The sequence below is a fragment of the Ovis canadensis genome, chromosome 2 (genome assembly GCF_042477335.2).
Source record: "Ovis canadensis isolate MfBH-ARS-UI-01 breed Bighorn chromosome 2, ARS-UI_OviCan_v2, whole genome shotgun sequence".
Taxonomy (NCBI): domain Eukaryota; kingdom Metazoa; phylum Chordata; class Mammalia; order Artiodactyla; family Bovidae; genus Ovis; species Ovis canadensis.
In genome coordinates, this window is record NC_091246.1 from 62,134,707 (window position 1) to 62,155,547 (window position 20,841).

A 20,841-nucleotide genomic window follows, 5' to 3' on the forward strand; every position below is an offset into this window, starting at 1 on the left:
AATGGCACAAATGTGTTTAACACCTTTTCTTTCCTTTAACACCTTTTCAAAACCACCAAACTGTTCAAACTTTTCAAACCTCTTCTCCCACATCAATAGATATTATCTTTGCGATCGTACACCCTATCTTTAAAAACCACCCACAAAAAATAAATAAATAAAAAATAAAAACCACCCACAGAACTGTGAACAGATAAGTTTCCAAAGTCTAGAATAATTTTGATCACAGCCTATTGATACCATCATTTACAACAGAAGCAAATTATAATCATAAAACTCTTGAATACATAAATAAAAAATATTTAGCAATAACCACTCATAAAACCTTACTCGTTGAAAGGAAAGTTATGACCAACCTAGACCAACCTAGCAAATTAAAAAGGAGAGACATTACTTTGTGAACAAAGGGCCGTCTAGTCTAGGCTATGGTTTTTCCAGGAGTCATGTATGGATGTGAGAGTTGGACTATAAAGAAAGGTGAGTGCAGAAGAATTGATGCTTTTGAACTGTGCTGTTGGAGAAGACTCTTGAGAGTCCCTTGGACTGCAAGGAGATCCAACCAGTCCATCCTAAAGGAGGTCAGTCCTGGGTGTTCACTGGAAGGACTGATGTTGAAGCTGAAACTCCAATACTTTGGCCACCAATGGAACAAGATAGAGAACCCAGAGATTAACCCACATATCTATGGCTACCTTATTTCTGACAAAGGAGGCAAGAATATACAATGGGGCAAAGACAGCCTCTTCAATAAGTGGTGCTGGGAAAACTGGTCAGCTACATGCAAGAGTGAAATTAGATCACTACCTAATGCTATACACACACAAAAAAAATGGATTAAAGACTTAAATGTAGGATCAGAAACCATTAAACTCTTAGAGGAGAACACAGGCAGAACACTCAATGAAATAAATCAAAGCAAGATCTTCTATGACCCATCTCCTAGAGTAATGGAAATTAAAAACAAAAATAAACAAGTGAGATCTTAAGCACTTAAGCTTAAGTGCTTTTGCACAGCAAAGGAAACTACAAACAAGGTGAAAAGACAATTCTCAGAATGAAAGGAAATAATAGCAAGGGAAACAACTGATAAAGAATTAATTTCCAAAATATATAAGCAGCTTATACAACTCAATACCAAAAAAGCAAACAACCCAATCAAAAAGAGGGAAAGGGACCTGAAGAGACATTTCTCCAAAGAAAACATACAGATATCTAACAAGCTCATGAAACGATGCTCAACATCACTCGTTATTAGAGAAATGCAAATCAAAACTACAATGAGATACCACCTCACACCAGTCAGAATGGCCATCATCAAAAAGTCTACAAACAATAAATGATGGAGAGGGTGTGAAGAAAAGAGAACATTCTTGCCTTTCTGGTGGGAATGTAAACTGATACAGCCACTATGGAAGACGGTACGGAGATTCCTTAAAAAGTGAAGAATAAAACCACCATATGACACAATAATCCAAGTCCTAGACATATATACCCTGAGGAAATCAAAACTGAGAAAGACACAAGTACCCCAATGTTCACTGCAGCACTATTTACAATAGCCAGAACGTGAAACTGATGAATGGATAAAGAAGGCGTGGTACATCTATACAATGGAATACTACTCAGCCATAAAAAGGGATGCATTTGAATCTGTTCTAATGAGGTGGACGAAACTAGAGCCCATTATACAGAGTGAAATAAGTCAGAAAGAGAAATATAAATATCATATACTGACACATATATACGGAATCTGAAGCGATAGCACTGATGGATTTAGTTTCAGGGCAGCAATGGAGAAACAGACACAGAGAATAGACCTATGGACAAGGTGGGAGGAGAGGAGGGAGAAGGGGAGACGTACGGAAAGAGTAACAGAAATTTACAATATCATGTGTAAAACAGATAGCCAGTGGGAATTGCTGTATGACTCAGGGAACTCAAACAGGTGCTCTGCGACAGGCTGAAGGGTGGGGTGGGGAGAGAGATGGGAGGGAGGTCTGGGAGGGAGGGGACATGGGTGTACCTATGGCTGATTCTTGTTGATGTATGACAGAAAACCACAAATTCTGTAAAGCAATTATTCTTCAATTAAAAAATCTAAAAATATATATATAATCGAAAACAAGAGTATGGAAACAATGGTTCTTTGATAAAAAGAAATAGAAATATTTCTTTATATATATGATATATAGAATATAATAGAAAGCAAAGTAATTAGAACTTGATTGCAAGGAGAAACATACTAATCACAGCAAAAGATCAGTGTCTCTACAAATTTATTTTTACAGATACATTTGTCCATGTTGGAAGTTCCGATTCAGACCAAGGATATAAAATCTAACTCTAGAATCATCTGTAGAATTCAGCAAGAAAAATCTTTCCTCAATACTGAATTGATAAATCTTAAGTCGCGATGGCATTATGAGGGAAAAGGATTAAAATCAAGTACCTGTTCCCTGTTTCTTTTTCAGGAGAGATGCACAGGCAGCATTAGTAGCCATATCCAGGGCCAGCTTCTTCTCATTGTTTCTTAAGTCTGTTCTAGCACCTTCCGCAACACAAGAAAGGAAATTAGGTGTTTTGAAGACTCTATAATAGCAGCCAATCATTTTTTTTCTTAAGTTTCTTTTTCCTCTCTTTCTTTTCTTCAAGTTATACTGAGATATAATTCACACACAACACTATAAGTTTATGGTACATAGCATAATGATTTGACTTACAAACATCATGAAATGATTATCACAAGTTGAGTGGACACCCGTCATCCCATATAGATACAAAATTAAAAGAATATTAAAAAATGTTTTCCTTGAAATGAGAACTCCTAGGATTTACTCTCTTAACTTTCTTATATAACAAACAGTAATGATGTTAGTTATAGAGCAGCCAATCCTCTTTCTATCAAAACATCGCTTTTGGCAAAACTAACGACAGAATCATCTGGCCCTAAAGTAAGCTCTTTCAGTAAAACTTTCACAGTCAGCAACAGCATATTTGGCATCTTTAATCAGGGAGCTTACTGCTGCACCTATAATAATTATATACAATTGAAATACAGCCTTTCCTTTCAAGACCCTGTAGAACTGCATGTGAAATTTTTCCTGAGAAGTTTACTGTCTTCATGTACAACACTAGATCAGTTAGACTCAACATTCCTTGCAATAATACACCCTTTGCCTCTTTCGTTCAAGAAGGTCTTTAGAAAAGACGATATGAGTTGAGCTTGAGGACATTAATATTTATCTTAAGTATACTTTCAAACATTATTAGCAGAATTAGTAAACCTTGCAATCTGGAGGCAATCCATTCTTTGCATAGCTCATCTTCCACTCACCTTTTCCCCATCTTTATTATAAATTACATCAGAATTCATAAATATATTCTCATTGTCAAAGATCTGAAAATACAGACATATGCTAAACAATAGCTTATGTCTCATTTCAGCTCTCAACTAACCCCTTCCTTCCCCATCTTCTACCTTCCACATAGGTGACCATTCCCAACAAACGGGCATCAGTTCCCATCTCCCTTACATGCAAGAGTGCATGCACAGACACTCGTGGACACATATACAAAATCATACTACAGGTATTGGTCTGTAATTTGATGTGGGGTTTTTTTTTGCCAGTGGTATTTTCCTTTAAAAAAAAATACTGATGTATGGTTGATGTATAATACTATATGTTTCAGTTGTACAACAGTGATTCACGAATTTTAAAGGTTATATTCCATTTATAGTTATTATTGTACACAGTACTTTGTGCCTTTTAATCCCCTAGCTCTATTTTATCCTTCCCCCTTCCCTCTTCTCACTCATAACCAATAGTTTTTATATTTTTTTGGTTTGAGAATATTGTTTCACAATATTGTGCTGGCCTCTGCCATACTAGTTTTGGTTTTTTTAACTTAACAATATATCATGCTATTTGTCCCTTAGTAGTACACGTACTTATAACTCAATTTATTTAAACATTGATAATTAATCCATTTTGTGGATGTTCCAAGATTTATTTAACCACCCCTCTCTGACAGGCACTTAGATTCTAATATTCATTATCACAATAATACTGCCATGAACCTCCTTGAAACACATCTTTTATGTATTTCTGAAGGATGTTTTTCTAGTGGTGTTGAAATATAAGGATATGTATGTTTTCATTCTGTTAGCTACTGTCAGATTGCCTTCCAAGAAGGCTTACCAATTTACACTTTCTGCCACAGTGTTTGAGAGTGCCATTTTCTCTACAAACACATCCTCTTTGGTAAGCAAAAAATAAATGTCCTAAAACTCAAAGGCACAAAAATATCGCCAAGGAAAAAAAAAAAAAAAACAGGAAAAAAAGCCAAAAGAAAAAGAGAGAGAAAGTACATTTAATTAGCAATATGGTGATTGTGTGTGAAAAATCTCTCGTGAAGAGCCTGAGATCTATCCACAGCTGGGGTGATATAGAAAACCTCATTCTCTCGCTGTGCTACAGGTCAAACATCCTGCGTGTTCACAGTTCTGAGATTAATCATATCTTACTTTACACTTGAGAACTCACATACATGATTTCTGTCAGGATGGGAAATGTTCAGAGACAGGATGCCAGAGGAAAACCATTTCAACCAGTGCTGCCCAATGGAAAATTATGTGAGCCATAGATGTAATTTAAACTTTTCTAGTGGCTGCATTTTCAAGACGTAAAACTCATTTAAACAATATATTTTACTTAACCCAGTATATCCAAAATGTTATCACTTCATCATGTAACCAATATAAAAATTATTGATACATCACTTTTTTTTTTCCCCACTAGGTTTTCAAAACCTGATGTTCATTTTCCACTTCAAGCACATCTCAATTCAGACTAGCCTCATGTACTTTCCCAGTTATAAAATAAGAAGCCCGTTATTTTCCCTAAAATTTTTAAATGGTGTAATTGGATGGAGCTTGATTTTCAGAGTGATCCAAGACCAGAAAAACTAAACACTTTACCTTTTGCCAGAAGCAACTGTACAATATCTGCATAACCCTTCCAGGCAGCGGCATGCAAAGCTGTGTCTCCCAGCTTGTTCTATGGTGATAACAAGAGAGAGCAGCATTTTTAAAAAAGAGAGTGAGGATTGAAAATATACACAAATTTAGGTTTACTCTAGCCTAAAGTAAATCTAAAATGAGAACAAAGTGAAAGAAACATATAAAATTCCAAAGAGGGAAAAGAGACTCAAGAGATGAGTGATGAGTCATATGGGGAGAGGGAATGCGATGGCGGAGGAGCAACTGACTTGGCAGAGCACGTGTGGAAATGCAGATGCTCACAGAGGGAGATACCCGGAGGAAGCAAGCAGATCTGTCCCTGTAGAAATCAGCATGAATGAGGAATTGGAGACACTGGAGACTCTGGAGCAGGAAGGAGGCATGGGAGTGAAACCAAGAGTACTAGGTGAAAATGTTTCTACTGAGTAATTAGAACCCCCAAACCCTAGATCACCTTTCTCTCTCCTTGCTGTCAGATGACCCAGTACAGATGGTAGAATTATCATATTTTGAAATTAACCAGACAGTTTCCAAGCTTATGGAACTTGGAGGCATAAGAGAAGGTAGTAATGAGGCCAGGAATTAAAAGCAGGGGCTAGCTGAAAATCCTACACAATGAGCAGTAAGACCCCTCTCATAGCTGCCTTTACCTACCCCACATACCCTCACCCCACTGCCCCAGCTTGCACGCGCACACGCACACACACACACACACACAGCCCCAGTGTGTACAGTCTAGCATCTACCCCAAGAAGGAGGCTGGAGAATGCTGCTCTGATAGAGCTGAACAGCCCCAACAGAGAGGAGGAAGTGACTATTTTAACTGGCATCTGGGAATAAGCCAGAAAAACAGTGAGGACCTCACCATTTCACCCAACAGAGAACCCTACCAGTCAGTAAGCCCCACAAGCACACACAGCTTCTAGCCACACTCAAACATGAATGGACAAAGGCAGTATTTGAGGCACTATGTATTTGTATCCTGTATTTGAAGAAAGATCAAAACTAAACTAACAGATCTCAGAGGGAAAAGATACAGTATAGTGAATAGTAGGAAATGTTTTTAAATATGTACATAATTGCTTTACTGGTAAGTGGCCTGCAGTGACCCCTAAAAATGGTTTGCTATTTATCTGACCCAGAAAACCCCAGAAAAACCTGGAAAAACCCAGAAATCATGCAAATCAAGAGGTTCAAATCTTCATGTTCACTTTCAGAACACTTGTGAAACTGCCCAGGCCACTAAGGGCATGCATATCCAAAAAGCCACCAAACAGGTGAAGAATGTTGCTTTACAGAAGCAACCTGTGCCATTCTGTTGTCACCATGGTGGAGCAGGTAGGTGAGCTCAGGCCAAACAGTGGGGCAGTCGGTGGCCGAAAAAGAGTGCTGAATTATTACTGTTTGTGCTCAAAAATAGAGAAATTCAACCCAGAATTCTATCAGCCAAATAATCAAGCCCAAGCTCCCCTTTCTCAGGAATCTATTGAAGGTGTTCTTCAACTAATGGAAGACGTAGGATTCAGAAAAGTGAGGACACACTTTTCTGAAGGGCAGTGAAGGGTTTCCCAGGAAGACATCAAAGAGTAGAGGAGATCAAGCTGCTCCAATCAGAGAATGAAGATGGAGGCCTTCAGCATGATTCCAGAAGAAAAACAAGAAAGCAATTATCATATACATTTTAGAAAAGTATATCAAGAGAGGACAAAAGGCTATAAATACAGAAACAAAATAAATTATATAAACAGCGAACAATATTAAAACAGCTACAATACCATGAGCATTATGTAGTAATTTAACCCAAAATTATGATATTAGGAGAACCAAAGGAGGAAAGATTGGGAAGTTGGGTGGTAGAAGATGACAGGCTGTTGACAAGCATGGATCGCTCTACCTGCCAGATAGGATGCCAAAACACTTATGAAGATGGTGAATTATGAGACAGCTCCACAAACATATTTCTCAGTAGTGTGAAGATAAGAGGAAAGCACTAAAACCTTAAAGTGATATACTAGGAGGAGTGTGGCAGGCATTCTGAGCTTTATACAGTTTGCACTTTAGTGCAAAAATAATTTTTAACTATGTGCTTGAAGTATTTAGATTAAAAGTTTTATGAAAGATAATAAATGGGAAAAATTGAGTTTCAAGACCTCAAGACAGGATTTTACACACCTATAAGCTGTACTATGAGAGCAAGGCAGGCAGGTTAAAAGATTTCTGCGTAAGGAAACTCACCTGTTGGTTCAGTTCAATGTTTGGTTGAGTAAACAGCATTTCCACTATATCTGAAATTCAAATAGAAACAATCTTTTTTAAAGAATGGGAATAAAAGCCTGATAAGACTCTGCATAATAATTTTAAAAGGATTCTTTTTAGAAGAATCTTCAAAAAACTCCTTATAACAATTTTTTCAACATTTATGTAAATAGAAGACTTAAGACTCTAAAAAACAGAATTATTTAGGGATAATTTTTTTCAAATACTTTGGCTTTTGCATTTTCACATGACATCTGTGATAGGAATATTTTTACATTTGCTGGGATACTTAACACTCATATCACTAACTTGTGCTTAAATTTTCCTTTGGCCATGCTATTTAACTTTTTGGATTCTTTTTTTCCTAATACTATTGGGATTATTTTCTGTGTGTTGTAGAGAGGGAGCAAGAGAGTAGGTTGCCGTAGATTCTCGGCCAGGCTGAAATGCATCTAGAAATTCCATCTGTCATTATTATTGATTATAAGAGAGAACGTTATCAACTTAATCACCAACTCAAGCAAATGCTGTCTTTCTGCTAAATCTTAAACTTAGAATGTAAATCATAAAAGCTTTGGGGGATAAACTAAGCTAGAGGAGTCAATTGTGGCCCTTGTTTCAGTGAGGTTAGACAGTGGGGTTTGTTTTTATATTACTGTTGTTTTCCTGTTGCTCTTCCAAGCCTGAGACAGGAAAGGAAGGTTTCTTTTTTTTTTTTTTTTTTTTTTATTTTATTTTATTTATTTTTTTTTTTAAATTTTAAAATCTTTAATTCTTACATGCATTCCCAAACATGAACCCCCCTCCCACCTCCCTCCCCATAACATCTTTCTGGGTCATCCCCATGCACCAGCCCCAAGCATGCTGCACCCTGCGTCAGACATAGACTGGCGATTCAATTCACATAAGGTTTCACTCTTTTTAAGTGGAAAGGTGCCCACAGTGAGGCTGACCAGTCACATTCCACCTACAGTTTTACAGAACTTTCAGGAACTGGGCTTTTAAAAGGCTGATGTCCTGAAGAATTTAAAAAGAATAACCAATTTTTCTTTTTCATTTCTGTAACTCTGGGTCCCCTAGATGAAGTACATTTTCAGTGGCAAAGACATTTATGGTAACAAACAAAATATAATACCTTTGTGACCCCCGTGACAAGCCCAGTAGAGGGCAGTGCTTCCAGCTTTGTCCAAACCGTTAACACCCACTCGGTTGTCCAAACACTCTCTCAACCAGCTCAAGTTGCCTGAAAACGTTTTATAATTATAAAAACACATTAAAAATATTTTCATTTTTTTGTTTTGTTTTGCTTTTAAATCAATTTCATCCTGCATAAATTTGTATTTGCAAAGGATTAGTCAGCAAGTCTGAAATTAAAACCTGCCCTTGTAATGCATTCTCTATGGACCATCTTGACTTCCAGTTTATTAATGGAAAGCATTAACATCAATTTTTAATGGTAGGTTAATGGGAACAGTTGCTAAAATGGGTCTACCTAAGGTATTTTTACACTGTGGAAAAAACTGTTTTTCCTTTGTGAACTCCTAAAACTTTGAGGGGGAAAAAAACCAATCAAACCTAAGAACAAGCAGACACTACTCATATTCATATTTAAAACACACTTACAGTTCCTACAAGGACATAAAAACTAAATAACCTACTCAAAGTACTGTTCTTTATGTTAAAGTATCGCTATTAATTTAAAATCCTCTGGCTAGATGCCCTAAATATTTACTTAAAAAAAATTTTTTTAATATCTAGAAATTTTTAAATGTCGATTTAGTAGTTCTATTTATGCATAATCCTGAACAAATAATTTCCTTTTATATATTCAGATTTCAAGAAAATCTAAAATTAAATGGGAGCTTATTGTAGCCTGACAAAAACTCCCCATTATCTAGGGCAGGGTTCTCAACAGTGGCCCAACTGACATTTGGCATTGGAGGATTCTCTGTTATGGGAGCAGTACCGTGCACTGCAGGGTGTTGAGTGACACCCCCAGCCTGTACCCAAAAGGTGCCAGTATCTCTCCAGATATTGCCAAATGTCCCAAAGTCTGGAGAGAGGAATGACCCTTCAGTGGAGAACTGCTGATCAATAGGATCAAGTCCCATGTACTCTATAACATCTTACAGAAAAAATCCAAACATTTTTTGGCCAGCCCAATTCAAATCCCATCTCTGGTGCTCCTTTCCTCCCTAAGTCCATCCTCCCATACATACCAGCCCTATACCAACACTCTCCCAGAGCCTGGACCCCTGAGAGGCCCCAACCCTCTGCCCTGAATGAGGCCAGTTACTCACTCTGGCCTCTATAGCCTATTTAACTGACCCACAGTTCAACCACGGTCCTTATCACAATGTCTTGTAAAGATGTGCTACACACATCTCTCCCCGCCAGATTCTAAGCTCTGAAAGTCACAGACCATGCCTTTCCACTTGCCACTAAGCACAAGGCAGGTAAGGGGCTCAAAAGTATTTGCTGACATTTTAAAAATTAAAATCACACATTTCTGTAGAGTGAAAGAAGGCAGAATGGAGCCTGCCTTTGTGGGAGGTAAGGATTTAACTGGGAAAGGAACTTTTGGGGATAATGCAAATGTTCCAGATCTTGACCTGGGTGTTGGTTACACGGGTGTATACATTTGTCAAAAATCATCAAATTATATAATTATTATCTGTGTGTTTTACTGTACTATTTATCTCAATCGAAAAGAATCATACCTACCTCTTTTTGCAGCTTCATGCAATGGGTTGTCGATGGATTCTGCCTGCTCTGCCACTAGATTGAAAAGAAAAAGTGCAAACTGATGCTGAGAAGGCCACTCAAAGGATTCTGTGAAACCAGCTTAGTACCCAAGCTTCAGAAATGCCAGGACCTTTCACCATACAGCTACCCTGACTTACTGTGGATTTTAAACATGGCAGAAAATCAAAGTGATGTTTTGTGCTTTGAAAGAAGCTGAATGTGTCAAAAGAAACCAAGTTAAGACAATAACACAACAATTAACTGGGAGTATAAACAGAAATAAGTGCAGCAATTAATTGGAAGTAGAAATAAAAACAACGGACATGAACTTGGGCAAACTCTGGGAGATGGTGAGGGACAGGGAGGCCTGGTGGGCTGCAGTCCCTGGGGTCGCAAAGAGTTGGACACTACTGGACAACTGAACAACAACCATAAATAAAAACACACAGATCCAAGGCCTGCATACTAGCTTGCTCAGATATTTCAACAAGAAATTTAGTCAGCAAACTGCAAAAGAAAGCATTCGAGGTTCATTTTTACATTCTTTAAAAACATCCTGCTTTGAAGATGGCTGAAAATAATTGTTTCCCTTGTATGCATGCATAAGAGGGGTGGGGTAAAGGAGAAATATTTTGTTTTCTGTATTCAGAAAGGGTAATTAGCACGCCTACCTGCCTCTAAGAAAGGTGTGTTCACTACTGTCCCAGAATCAACAGGAGTGACCACATGAAGACTTGCTCAAATGAGACTTCAGAGGCACCCCTCCCACCAGAGGGCTGTAACTGGACACTCCCTTGCCTACCAGGGATCTAGCAACTGAGGAACACATTGCACCCTCGGTGTCTCTGAGTAGCTGGGAAGGGAGTGCACAGAAGCTGTTTATTTGGGATTTCAAAGAGGAGTGTAGAAATGCTCAAAGCCTTTTAAAATCCAGAATGGTATGGCCCTTAGACCAGGTAAGTGAGGCCCCTGTGTGAAGGGCCTTAGCCTCACTCATTTCCCTTCCCCCTCCCCTCTCCTCCCCTCCACTCCTTTCCTCTGGCTCCTCCCCTCCCCTCCTCTCCTTTGCAACCTCCCCCTCTCCTCCTCTCCCCTCCCCTCCCCTAGGAACTGTGAAGTGCTTCCTAGAAATTTTGTAAGTCACCTTACAGTGTTTGGAACTAGTGCCTGATACAACACTATTGGTCTGAGGATGTATCTAATTAAAATGTCCAATGGAACCTTATAAGTGATTTGAATCAAACTTCTCATGATACAGATGGAGAAATGGTCCCACGGGTACTAGTTAAATCCCTTAAGTAAGGGCCCTCATTGTTAGGAGTAGAAGAAGAATTAAAAACCGGGACCCTTGGTTTATCAATTTGTGTGCACTTTTTACTTTGAAGATGTCTATGAAAGTCTGCTTTGTCCCCCTTGCAACTAGAAGTGGCTTCAAGGCAAGGACCCATGTCTCACTGTGCTATTACTCATTTAATGAACATCACTGCCCCAGACATTAATTAACATAACAAGGCAAAGTAATTTACTAAAGAAAGGGCCAGTCTAAAAAACAAAAGAGAAAGCAAAGAAAAAGAAAAATGTTCTAACCTTGAATAAAGTAAAGCCAAAAGCATTTCCCTGGAAACCTTACGTTCTTCCAAGAATGTTACAATGGGCATTTTCTTAAGCCAAAGAGTCAAGTTCAAGCACCTTCAGGGTCCATGACCACTCTATTAAGAGAAGGCTCAGAGCTGAAAATGTCCCAGACTAGCAAAGACTCCATCAATTTCTCAGCCATAGGAGAAAGCAGAAAGGCCTCAGGAACCAGATAATCGAGAATGCACAAAATACAGCCCAAGTAAAGCCACTGCAGCCGTCTTACCATAGTTGCTTGGGATCAGTCCAGTCCTGCCTTTGGAGGTACCTTTCCACCAATTGGTATCACTCTGGTGAAAGAAGAGTTAAATTAAGTGGCACCAAATCCAGTTTACATCCAATCACTATTAAAACCTTGTGGCTCATGCTGGCGTCATTTTAGCCTTTTCAAAGGCTAGAGCAAGAGATGTTTTTGTCTTATTTTAGATAAGATACATGCTTCCAATTCAAATGCAGAGTTACTGCTTTGAACAGTAACTCCATCAGCCCTGGTCACATTGATCAAGCTTCCTGTTTCCCTACTTATTTATACTTACTTATACCATTCCCTTTATCATTAAATTACAAATATACACACATCTGCCTGCAACAAATCAAATACACTTCATCGAAGAGTTCCAATGTTTAAACAAATCACACAGAGATAATATGAAAGAGAAGTGAAACAATTATGTTTAGTTTAGACTATAGGATTTTTTTTGCCCAAAGTCTAATTTCTTAGTCTCAAGATATACATATATTTGATTTTCTAAAGATCTATTTCACTTTCATTTTTTGGGGTAACTTTTTAATCATTAAAAAAAAAAATGCAAACCTGTACCAAAATAGAAGGAATCATATAAGGAACCTACACATATCCATTTCTTAACTGAATGAATTATTTACTCATAGCCAATACTGTTTCATGTATTACCTCACTTACAACTCCCCTCCCCTTCAGATCATTCTGAAATAAATTCTAGACATCATATTCTTTATCTGTAAATATTTCAATATGAATCTCTAAAAGATAAGGACTTTCTCAAAGACCTAATGATAATACCATTATCACAGCTTAGAGTTTTTTTCAACAATTCCTTAATATCATCAAATATGTATAATATTCAAAATTTCTGATATGTCTCATAATAAGGCCACACACTATGACTGGATGATTTGCCTCTTAAGCCTCTTTTAGTCTATATTTTCCCCCTTCACTGATTTTTTTTCACTCCTTCACAATATATTTGTTGAAGAAAATAGTTTGTTGTAAAGAGTTTCAAATAGTCTGGATTTTGCATGTTGCGTCCCTTGTTATAAAAAAATGTGTTCCTTTGCACCCTGTATTGTTTATAAACTGGTAATTAGTTCTAAAGGCTTAATTAGATTCAGATTCAACTTCAGCAAGATGATTTCATCTGTAGCATTGATTCTTCCATCAGGAGACACTCAATGTCTGGTGGTCTCTATTTGTAGCATCAGTAACCACTGATGAGCATCTGGATCCATGATTTCATAAGGGTTGCAAATGGTGACATTCTAATTCCATCATTCCTTCTTCAAATAACTAGTATGCACTTGCATGCTCAGTGGCTAAGTCGTGTCTGACTCTTCGCAAACCCAGACAACTATCTGGCTGTAGCCCGGCAGGCTCTCCTGTTCATGAGATTGCCATTTCCTCCTCCAGGGGATCTTCCCCATCCAGGAACTGAACCCATGTCTCCGGCATTGCAGATGGATTTTTTTTTACTGCTGAGCCACCAGGGAAGCCCTTAAATAACTAGAATATTACTTTAAAGACAAACTTTTCCTCATCAACTCTCACGTAACCCAGAGATAAAGTTCATAAAGAAAAGGCAGAACAAACATTGATTCTTTTCCTTAACAGTTGCCAGAATAGAAAGCTGGTTCCCTAGCATTCCCTCAGGTTGACCAATGAGGTTTAGTTTTGTTTTTAAGTACCATTAGGAACTCATGAATTCAAACAGAGTAGATGTATTTCGATCCTCGGGATTGTTGCCCTAATTGATTGCTCAAACTGTCCTATCTTTGACTAGTGGCAGCCTCTTCTATTTAGTTCCAGTGTTTTTCCAGTGTGACCCTCATAGTCTTTGCTGGCTTCCTTGCTTCCTAATAGGAAGATGTCCTGGGCTTATCTTGTGCCTCTGCTGCTCTCAACCTAGTACCAGACATTTTTCAAAAGAACTTTTTTCCTTTCAATGGGAAATATATTATTATCAGGATGGTCTTTTTTTTTTTTTTGCCTATTCAAAGGACAGATTAAGAAATATTTTTGTTTCTTTTAGGTAAAAAACAACACACTTTGAATTCAAATGTAGAGCTACTTAACTTCATTGACCTTATATCTATCTGTATACCCTTTCTTGCAGACTGAAACTCCCAGTTTTCTACCTCATTGACCTAATGACTCATTTGCTCTAAACTGCAACACGCATGCAGCAATCTCAGAATAACAATACCAACATTTCTCCAACAACATCATGATTAAAAACAGTTTATAATGTGGCGCGGCAGTTCTTTCTGTTTCTTATATTATTTGACTAGAGATATTCAGTCAAAATGTCGAGTTTTAAAGTCACTTGGAATAGTTCCTTTCTGTGTGTTGTACCTCTCTGGGATATAACTAAGTTCATTTGATTCATTCTGCTTTTCATTTTCAGGTACTGCTTTTTTATCATTTAATTTTATAACTACACAAAAGCTCTACAGGATTACAAAGTGTGCTCTCCAAAACAAGGTGTAATTTTTTTACAAGTCTTTATTCTGTCTATATATTTCCTCTATTCTATTTCCCTTTCCTTTCAGAGAGGAAACTACTTTTTAAAAATGTATAACTCTTCCATTGACTTTTTATTTTAAATTGAGGAAAATAAGTATACATATATCCTCTCATCCTTTCTTAGATAAGAAAAGGCACACTATCTACAATTTTTTCACCTTGCTGTTTTTCACTTAAATTACCCCATAATATTATATAGAGATCTTCCTCACTCCTTTTTATGGCTGAATAATACTTTCTTTGTATATACAGCAAAGTTCACTCGACTATTTTCCTACTGATGGACATAAGGTTTACTTCCAATCTTATGCTATTACAAATTGTGTTAAGTGAATCAACTTGGGTGTATGTATTTCTATAAAGCTGTACATGTAAATAATGTACTGAAAAATAGTCTTTTATATCTTTAGTTCATGCATGGTATGAAAAAATATTAACTGGGCTTACCATGTCAGTAATGTAGATAATATCACCTTCTTCAAAGTACAATTCATCTGGCTGAAGAAAAAAAAATTTTAAGTTTTACTCTATGCAATTTTTTTCATGAATTAGAACACAATCATGAAAATAATTACACAAACTCCAAATCCTAAAATATCCTTATAGGCAGCATAGATTTTTACATACTTAAATCAGCACATAAACCACATAACAAAACATTATTAACAAACTAACATAAGAAGGTGAATCTTCCCATGAGAAGCTTCAAAGAATTCATATAACAAATAAGAATTCCCAGCTCCACACACACACACATCTTATCTTCCTGCACAATAAAAGAAAGGTGCTTTTATGCCAAAACAGGATTATTAATAAAAGTTTCTTACTGTAAAATTTTCAAATGGTGATATATATATTTTCATAAAAGGATCAATGTCTACAATTAAAGCCATGAAAAACAGCTAGAAGTTTGGCTCTCTCCTAAATGATTAGACTTCAAATCTAAACATTTTCATATCAACATCACTATCCACTTATTTTGAGAAAACTATTACTTTATCTCTTCATGCTCAGAAGGAATGAACATCTCATATATGAGAACTGTTAATACACAATTCAACCATTAATAAGGCTAAAGAGCTGAAAGATATGAAGCAGTAACTCAGTCTGGACCATAAGCAGCTCTAAGGGGTTAATTGATTACATGGACAATATGTGCTTTTGGACCAACCAAACTCTTTGAATAAAGCCAGGCACTTTGATTAAACATCTTCTTTTTCCCATCAGTAGATAACATTTATCAGCATAACTTTATTAAATTAAATGATGTCTAGGGAGTTCCCGGGTGGTTAGGACTCAGTGCTTTCACTGCCATGGCCCAGGGTCAATCCCTGGTCAGTGAACTAAGATTCTGCAAGCCACACAACCAAAAAAAAAAAAAAAAATTATACACACACACATATATATATAATATCTATTGAGGGCAAGTTTCATATATTGAGAAATGTTTACATTACCATATTGAGTGAAAAATGTAGGGCACAAAATTTTACACAGGATAAGATCAAAATTATGCATAAAATTCTATCATGAGCATGCACTACTTTCATAATTTTGATGTGAAAAATATTTTTTAAAGGCTCTGATATTTCTGATTATGGTTACTATTCCATACAAATAACAATTATGCTAGTGAAACAAATTTTATTTCACTCTCATTTTCCTTTTGTTTATCTCCTCTCTTAGCTGCAGACTTGGGCAGTAAATGTGACTCTGCACCAGTAGTTTATTTAGTTTCAGAGATAATATCTATTATCATTTTATTTTCCTTGAATATAAATGAATACTATATCATGCTTTAAGCAACCACAATTCATAAATATTTAGATGCAATATGCATTCATATATAAAACAGCAAATGATGAAGGAAACCAAAAAATGTCTGAGTTCCTCTAGAAAGCACTTCCTGAAACATTTGTTGAATTTACACTTCGATCTTCAGAGACTAGACTTACACACAGTGTATCTATGCAAAATCAACTGAACCTATGTAGATCAATGGCATATATTTTAAAATTACTGCAAATAGACATTTAGAAGAAAAAGAGTAAAGCCTTCTAAGATTTTCTCTAGTCTTTCTCTAAAATGCTCTGATGACCTATGCACAATATTACAACCAACGTGTGATGGAAATAATAAGTAATTAGAGAAACAAACTATTTACTTTAGGAGTTCCCTACTGCAAACTGGCTTACTTGTCAGAAGCCAGAAAGAGAACTCACTTTCTACCACAGCATCCCCGGCAGGACACAGAGGCCACCCTACAACAGTAAGATTGGCCTTCGCTGGCAATCTGAATAGACTCTCTCTCCTTTAGATGACAGTAAAGAATGGGAGGAGAGAAAAAAGCAGAATGTAAGGGAGTAAAGAAAACAGGGTATATGTGAAAACTTCACATGTTTTGGAGAAACTCTCTGAGTTTCTAAGAGTTCTGAAAGACTTCGATGTCTTGAACAGAAGTTAACCTTGCCCCCTTATGTCTAATAATGAATCCTCCTCAATCAGTGCTTACATTTAAGTGACAGAGTCATCTCTACCGACAGTTCTGACCTTCTAAAATCACAAAGGTCAAGTTTGCCTAAATTTCCACACTTAATAAGATCACTCACCTTTGAAAAAAAAGGCACATTTTAAGAAAGAACCAAACAAATGACTTAAAAAGAAACAAAGAACACACAGTCACAGACACACACACACACACACACACACACGAGTCCCTGTAATTAGTCTTCATCATAAAAAGGAATAAAGCCTGGAAGAGTGGGAGGTAAGCATTTAATGGGTACAGGGTTTTCCTTGGGGGTAATGAAAATATTTTGGAACTAGACAGAGGTGACAGCTCCCCAACATTGACTGTACTAATGTCACTGAATTGTTTATTTTAAAGTGGTTAATTTTATGTGAATTTTACCTCAATATTTTAAATTGTATGGTCTCGAATGATTATTGTCATTCATGGTTTGGTATAATGCATGATTTGAAAAATGTCACCAAGTACAGTCATTTCAAAACTTCTCAGTGCTATTTCAGATTTTAAATTAATGAATGCTGTTCAGTAGCGGTATCTGCCTCAGCCATGTATTAAATCAGACTTGTTTTTCAACTAAGGCAGCAACAACAGGCAGTCAATTTCAGTCAGGTAGAAAAAGTCTTGCTATTTTTCATCCAGAGAAAAGAGAACAGATGGTTTACTTTCTTTTTAATCAAGCTCCCGGCACACGATGCTACTCTTTAGCAAGAGTAAAGTATCTTCTTGCAAAGAAACTAGGAGCAGTTTTTCCTAACTGAGCTAGGGAGGTGCTCTATCAAATTCTTCAGACTGCTGGCAGTATAGACAACAAGGCAATTTCATGGTTTTAAAAGTTAGATTTTTATCTCCAATATTCATATTTTCCATTAAGAAACCACTTGTGGGACACTTAATGTAAACTGCTCAATGTGGATCTACTTTTAAATTCCTGGCATCATATTCATGGAATATGATGGGAAAAGAGTGACACAATCAAGTAAGCACTTCTCTATTTCTAGTTTATTCTTTAGTTTTTAACCATATTCTTTTTTTCCTCTCTCCTTGAAAAACCACAAGGTATTAGAACAAGTTACTTGTTGGCCACTGGGATGTTATGGGGATGAGTACAAACTTGGTAATATATATCCTTGTTCCTGTTCCATATATTCTTGGTAACATATAATTCTCAAGGCATTAATTTTCTTGGTTTACACAAATATATATTTTATGAAAGTTTTTGGAAAGTGTGACATCCTTTTAAAATTTTTTCACTTTTGTCAATCTGGAGCCCTGGGAATTAATAAAAGAAAAAAAATCAAATTTACTACAGATGCTTTCATTTAGCACTTTATAGTACTACCATGTGCCAGTCACTGATCTGGACACTTATAATCTCACCAGCAACACTGTGAAGTGGGTGCTATTCTTATCATCACATTAGAACTGAGAAGCTTGTCCAAGGCCATACAGCAGATACATAGTAGACACTGAACTTGAACCGTGACAGGCAGGTTCTGTCCTTCATTGCCACTTCTGCTTTCTGTCATACTGGAACGTCTTGCCTAGCCATTACTGGTTGCCATGGTGTCATGACCAGGATAAAAGGCAATGGCTGTGGAAATTCTCTTGTTTCTCCCTACCCTACCCCAACATAATGCAATACAGCAAAATCAACAGCAGTACCCTGTACTTGCAAAGCGTACTTAATCTCATTTGATCCTTACAACAATCCATTAAGGCAGGGCTGGGTCATGGGTATAATCTCCATCTCACAAGCAGGCTCGGAGAGGTTCAAGAACTTGCCACAAATCACACGGTTTGTGAGCAGTGGGGCTGGGCTCCTACTTTAGCTTTTAGAATCCCATTCTAGGGCTCCTTCCACTACAGATAGTGCTGTAAACCTACAGGAGCCCAGCAAGCACTATATGATAGAGGTGGGTCCTACTGGTTTCCTTGCAGAAATCAACATAAATCCAGCACATAGGAAATGCTGCTCTCTCTGTATCAGTGCAACTTTACACTGGTCTATCCAGTCTTGCAGGACCTCTTTATGGCGGTTTATCAGACTGAGGGTTGGGCAAGAAATAAGAACCAAACAGGGCTGGGTAGTGCCAGGACTACCTTACCTTCGATCAAGACAGAGAAGAAACAGACTGGCCAGAAGAACCAGGAGCAACAAGCTTCCAGTGTCCTACTTGTTCAGTGGCTCACCAAGAAAGTTGGGCATTGCTGTGCCTACTCCTGAGAGTAGTACAATAGCAAAAAACTGGACCCAGGTCTTCCTGGGGTGTTGCACATGTCAGCAATGGTCTCACAGCTCAGCCCTTCCAACTTGCTTTGTCTCAGTGACTTTCAGGTGAGTTTAGGATGTACTTGGGGTACACTGATCCTACTAGAGAAGACAGCTACTTGGTTTCAGGGGAGAGAGACCAAACTGAGTTTTTCCAACAGAAATTCTCATTCAGAAAACGAATGTAAGACTAACCCAGTTCTGGGATGATGTTCAAAATACTGAACAACTGGTAAAACACGGGCACTTAACCAGTCAGGAAGACCCCCTAAGACCTAGGGGCTACCTGCTCAGCCAGATGTCTCCCCATTAACATCTGGACTGAAGGGAGATGGAGAGGAGCAGAGTGTGGGGCCAGCAGGGCATGGGGTAGTCATTAATGACCATCTAGTACATACAGAATGAATTAGCAGCACTGCACTAATTCCAGGATCCTCAGGACCATGGATATTAAAAATAGCATTTTAAATGAGGAATATTCAAAGAACCTAATGAGTTAGGGACTTCCTTGGTGGTCCAGTAGCTAAGATGCCACACTTCCAATGTACGGGGCACATGTTCAATCCCTGGTTGGGGAAGTTCAGCAGGCTGTGTGGTGTGGCCAAAAGCAAAGACCCTAATGAGTTAAATGGGCTTCCCATGTGGCACTAGTGGTAAAGAACCCACGAGATGCAAGTTCGATCCCTGGGTTGGGAAGATTCCCTTGAGGAGGGCGTGGCAACCCATTCTAGTATTCTTGCCTGGAGAATCCCCATGGACAGAGGAACCTGGCAGGCTATGGTCCATAAGGCCACACAGAGTTGAACACGACTTAGCATACAATGAATTAAATGTCTATTTTCTCCTGTGATTTGATAATAACTAAGACTTTTAAAAAGCAGTAGAGATTCCATCTTGGAGTAGAACTACAGTTGAATTAAAGTAGTCAATATATCAACCAATCAAAAATATGTGTTAAGAGTGCTGGAGAGTTGGATCATAAAGAAGGCTGAGTGCCAAAGAATTGATGCTTTTTTCAAACTGCGGTGCTGAAGAAGACTCCTGAGTGTCTCTTGGACAGAAAGGAAATCAAACCAGTCCATCCTAAAGGAAATCAACCCTGAATATTCACTAGAAGGACTGATGCTGAAGCTGAAGCGCCAATACTTTGGCCACCTAATGTGAAAAGCTGACTCATTGGAAAAGACCCTGAAACTGGGAAAGACTGAGGGCAAGAGAAGGGGGAGACAGACAATGAGATGGTTGGATAGCATCACCAACTCAATGGATATGAGTTTGAATAAACTCCAGGAATACTGAAGGAAAGAGAAGCCTGGCGTGCTGCAGTCCATGGGGTCACAAAGAGTTGGACACGACTTAGTGGCTGAACAACAAGGGTCTATGAATATAGAAATCACTACTCCTTCTAATAGTAACAATGACTCCTTAATAGCAGCTTTACACAATAATATCACTTAATTCTCACTAAAATCCTATGAAATTATTATTATTACTTTCCCTTTACAGAAAAGTACACTGAAGCACAGAGGTTAGGTAATTTCTTAATTTAACAGGTCACACAGCTGTTAAAAGAGGCAGAGTGCGTCCTAACGCTACTGGCAGCTTGA

At 37.7% G+C, this 20,841-nt stretch overlaps 1 protein-coding gene across 1 annotated transcript in view; it reads right to left on the bottom strand.

Moving 5' to 3' along the window:
* OSTF1 (osteoclast stimulating factor 1) overlaps positions 1-20,841 on the bottom strand; it is a 55,905-nt gene that overhangs the window by 6,339 nt on the left and 28,725 nt on the right. The window contains exons 3-9 of the mRNA XM_069576331.1: positions 14,883-14,933; positions 11,883-11,946; positions 10,001-10,054; positions 8,412-8,519; positions 7,256-7,305; positions 4,979-5,057; positions 2,450-2,548 (exon numbers count right to left, since the gene is read on the bottom strand). Of these exons, the coding sequence (XP_069432432.1) occupies positions 2,450-2,548; positions 4,979-5,057; positions 7,256-7,305; positions 8,412-8,519; positions 10,001-10,054; positions 11,883-11,946; positions 14,883-14,933 (505 nt within the window). The remainder of the gene's footprint in view (positions 1-2,449; positions 2,549-4,978; positions 5,058-7,255; positions 7,306-8,411; positions 8,520-10,000; positions 10,055-11,882; positions 11,947-14,882; positions 14,934-20,841) is intronic.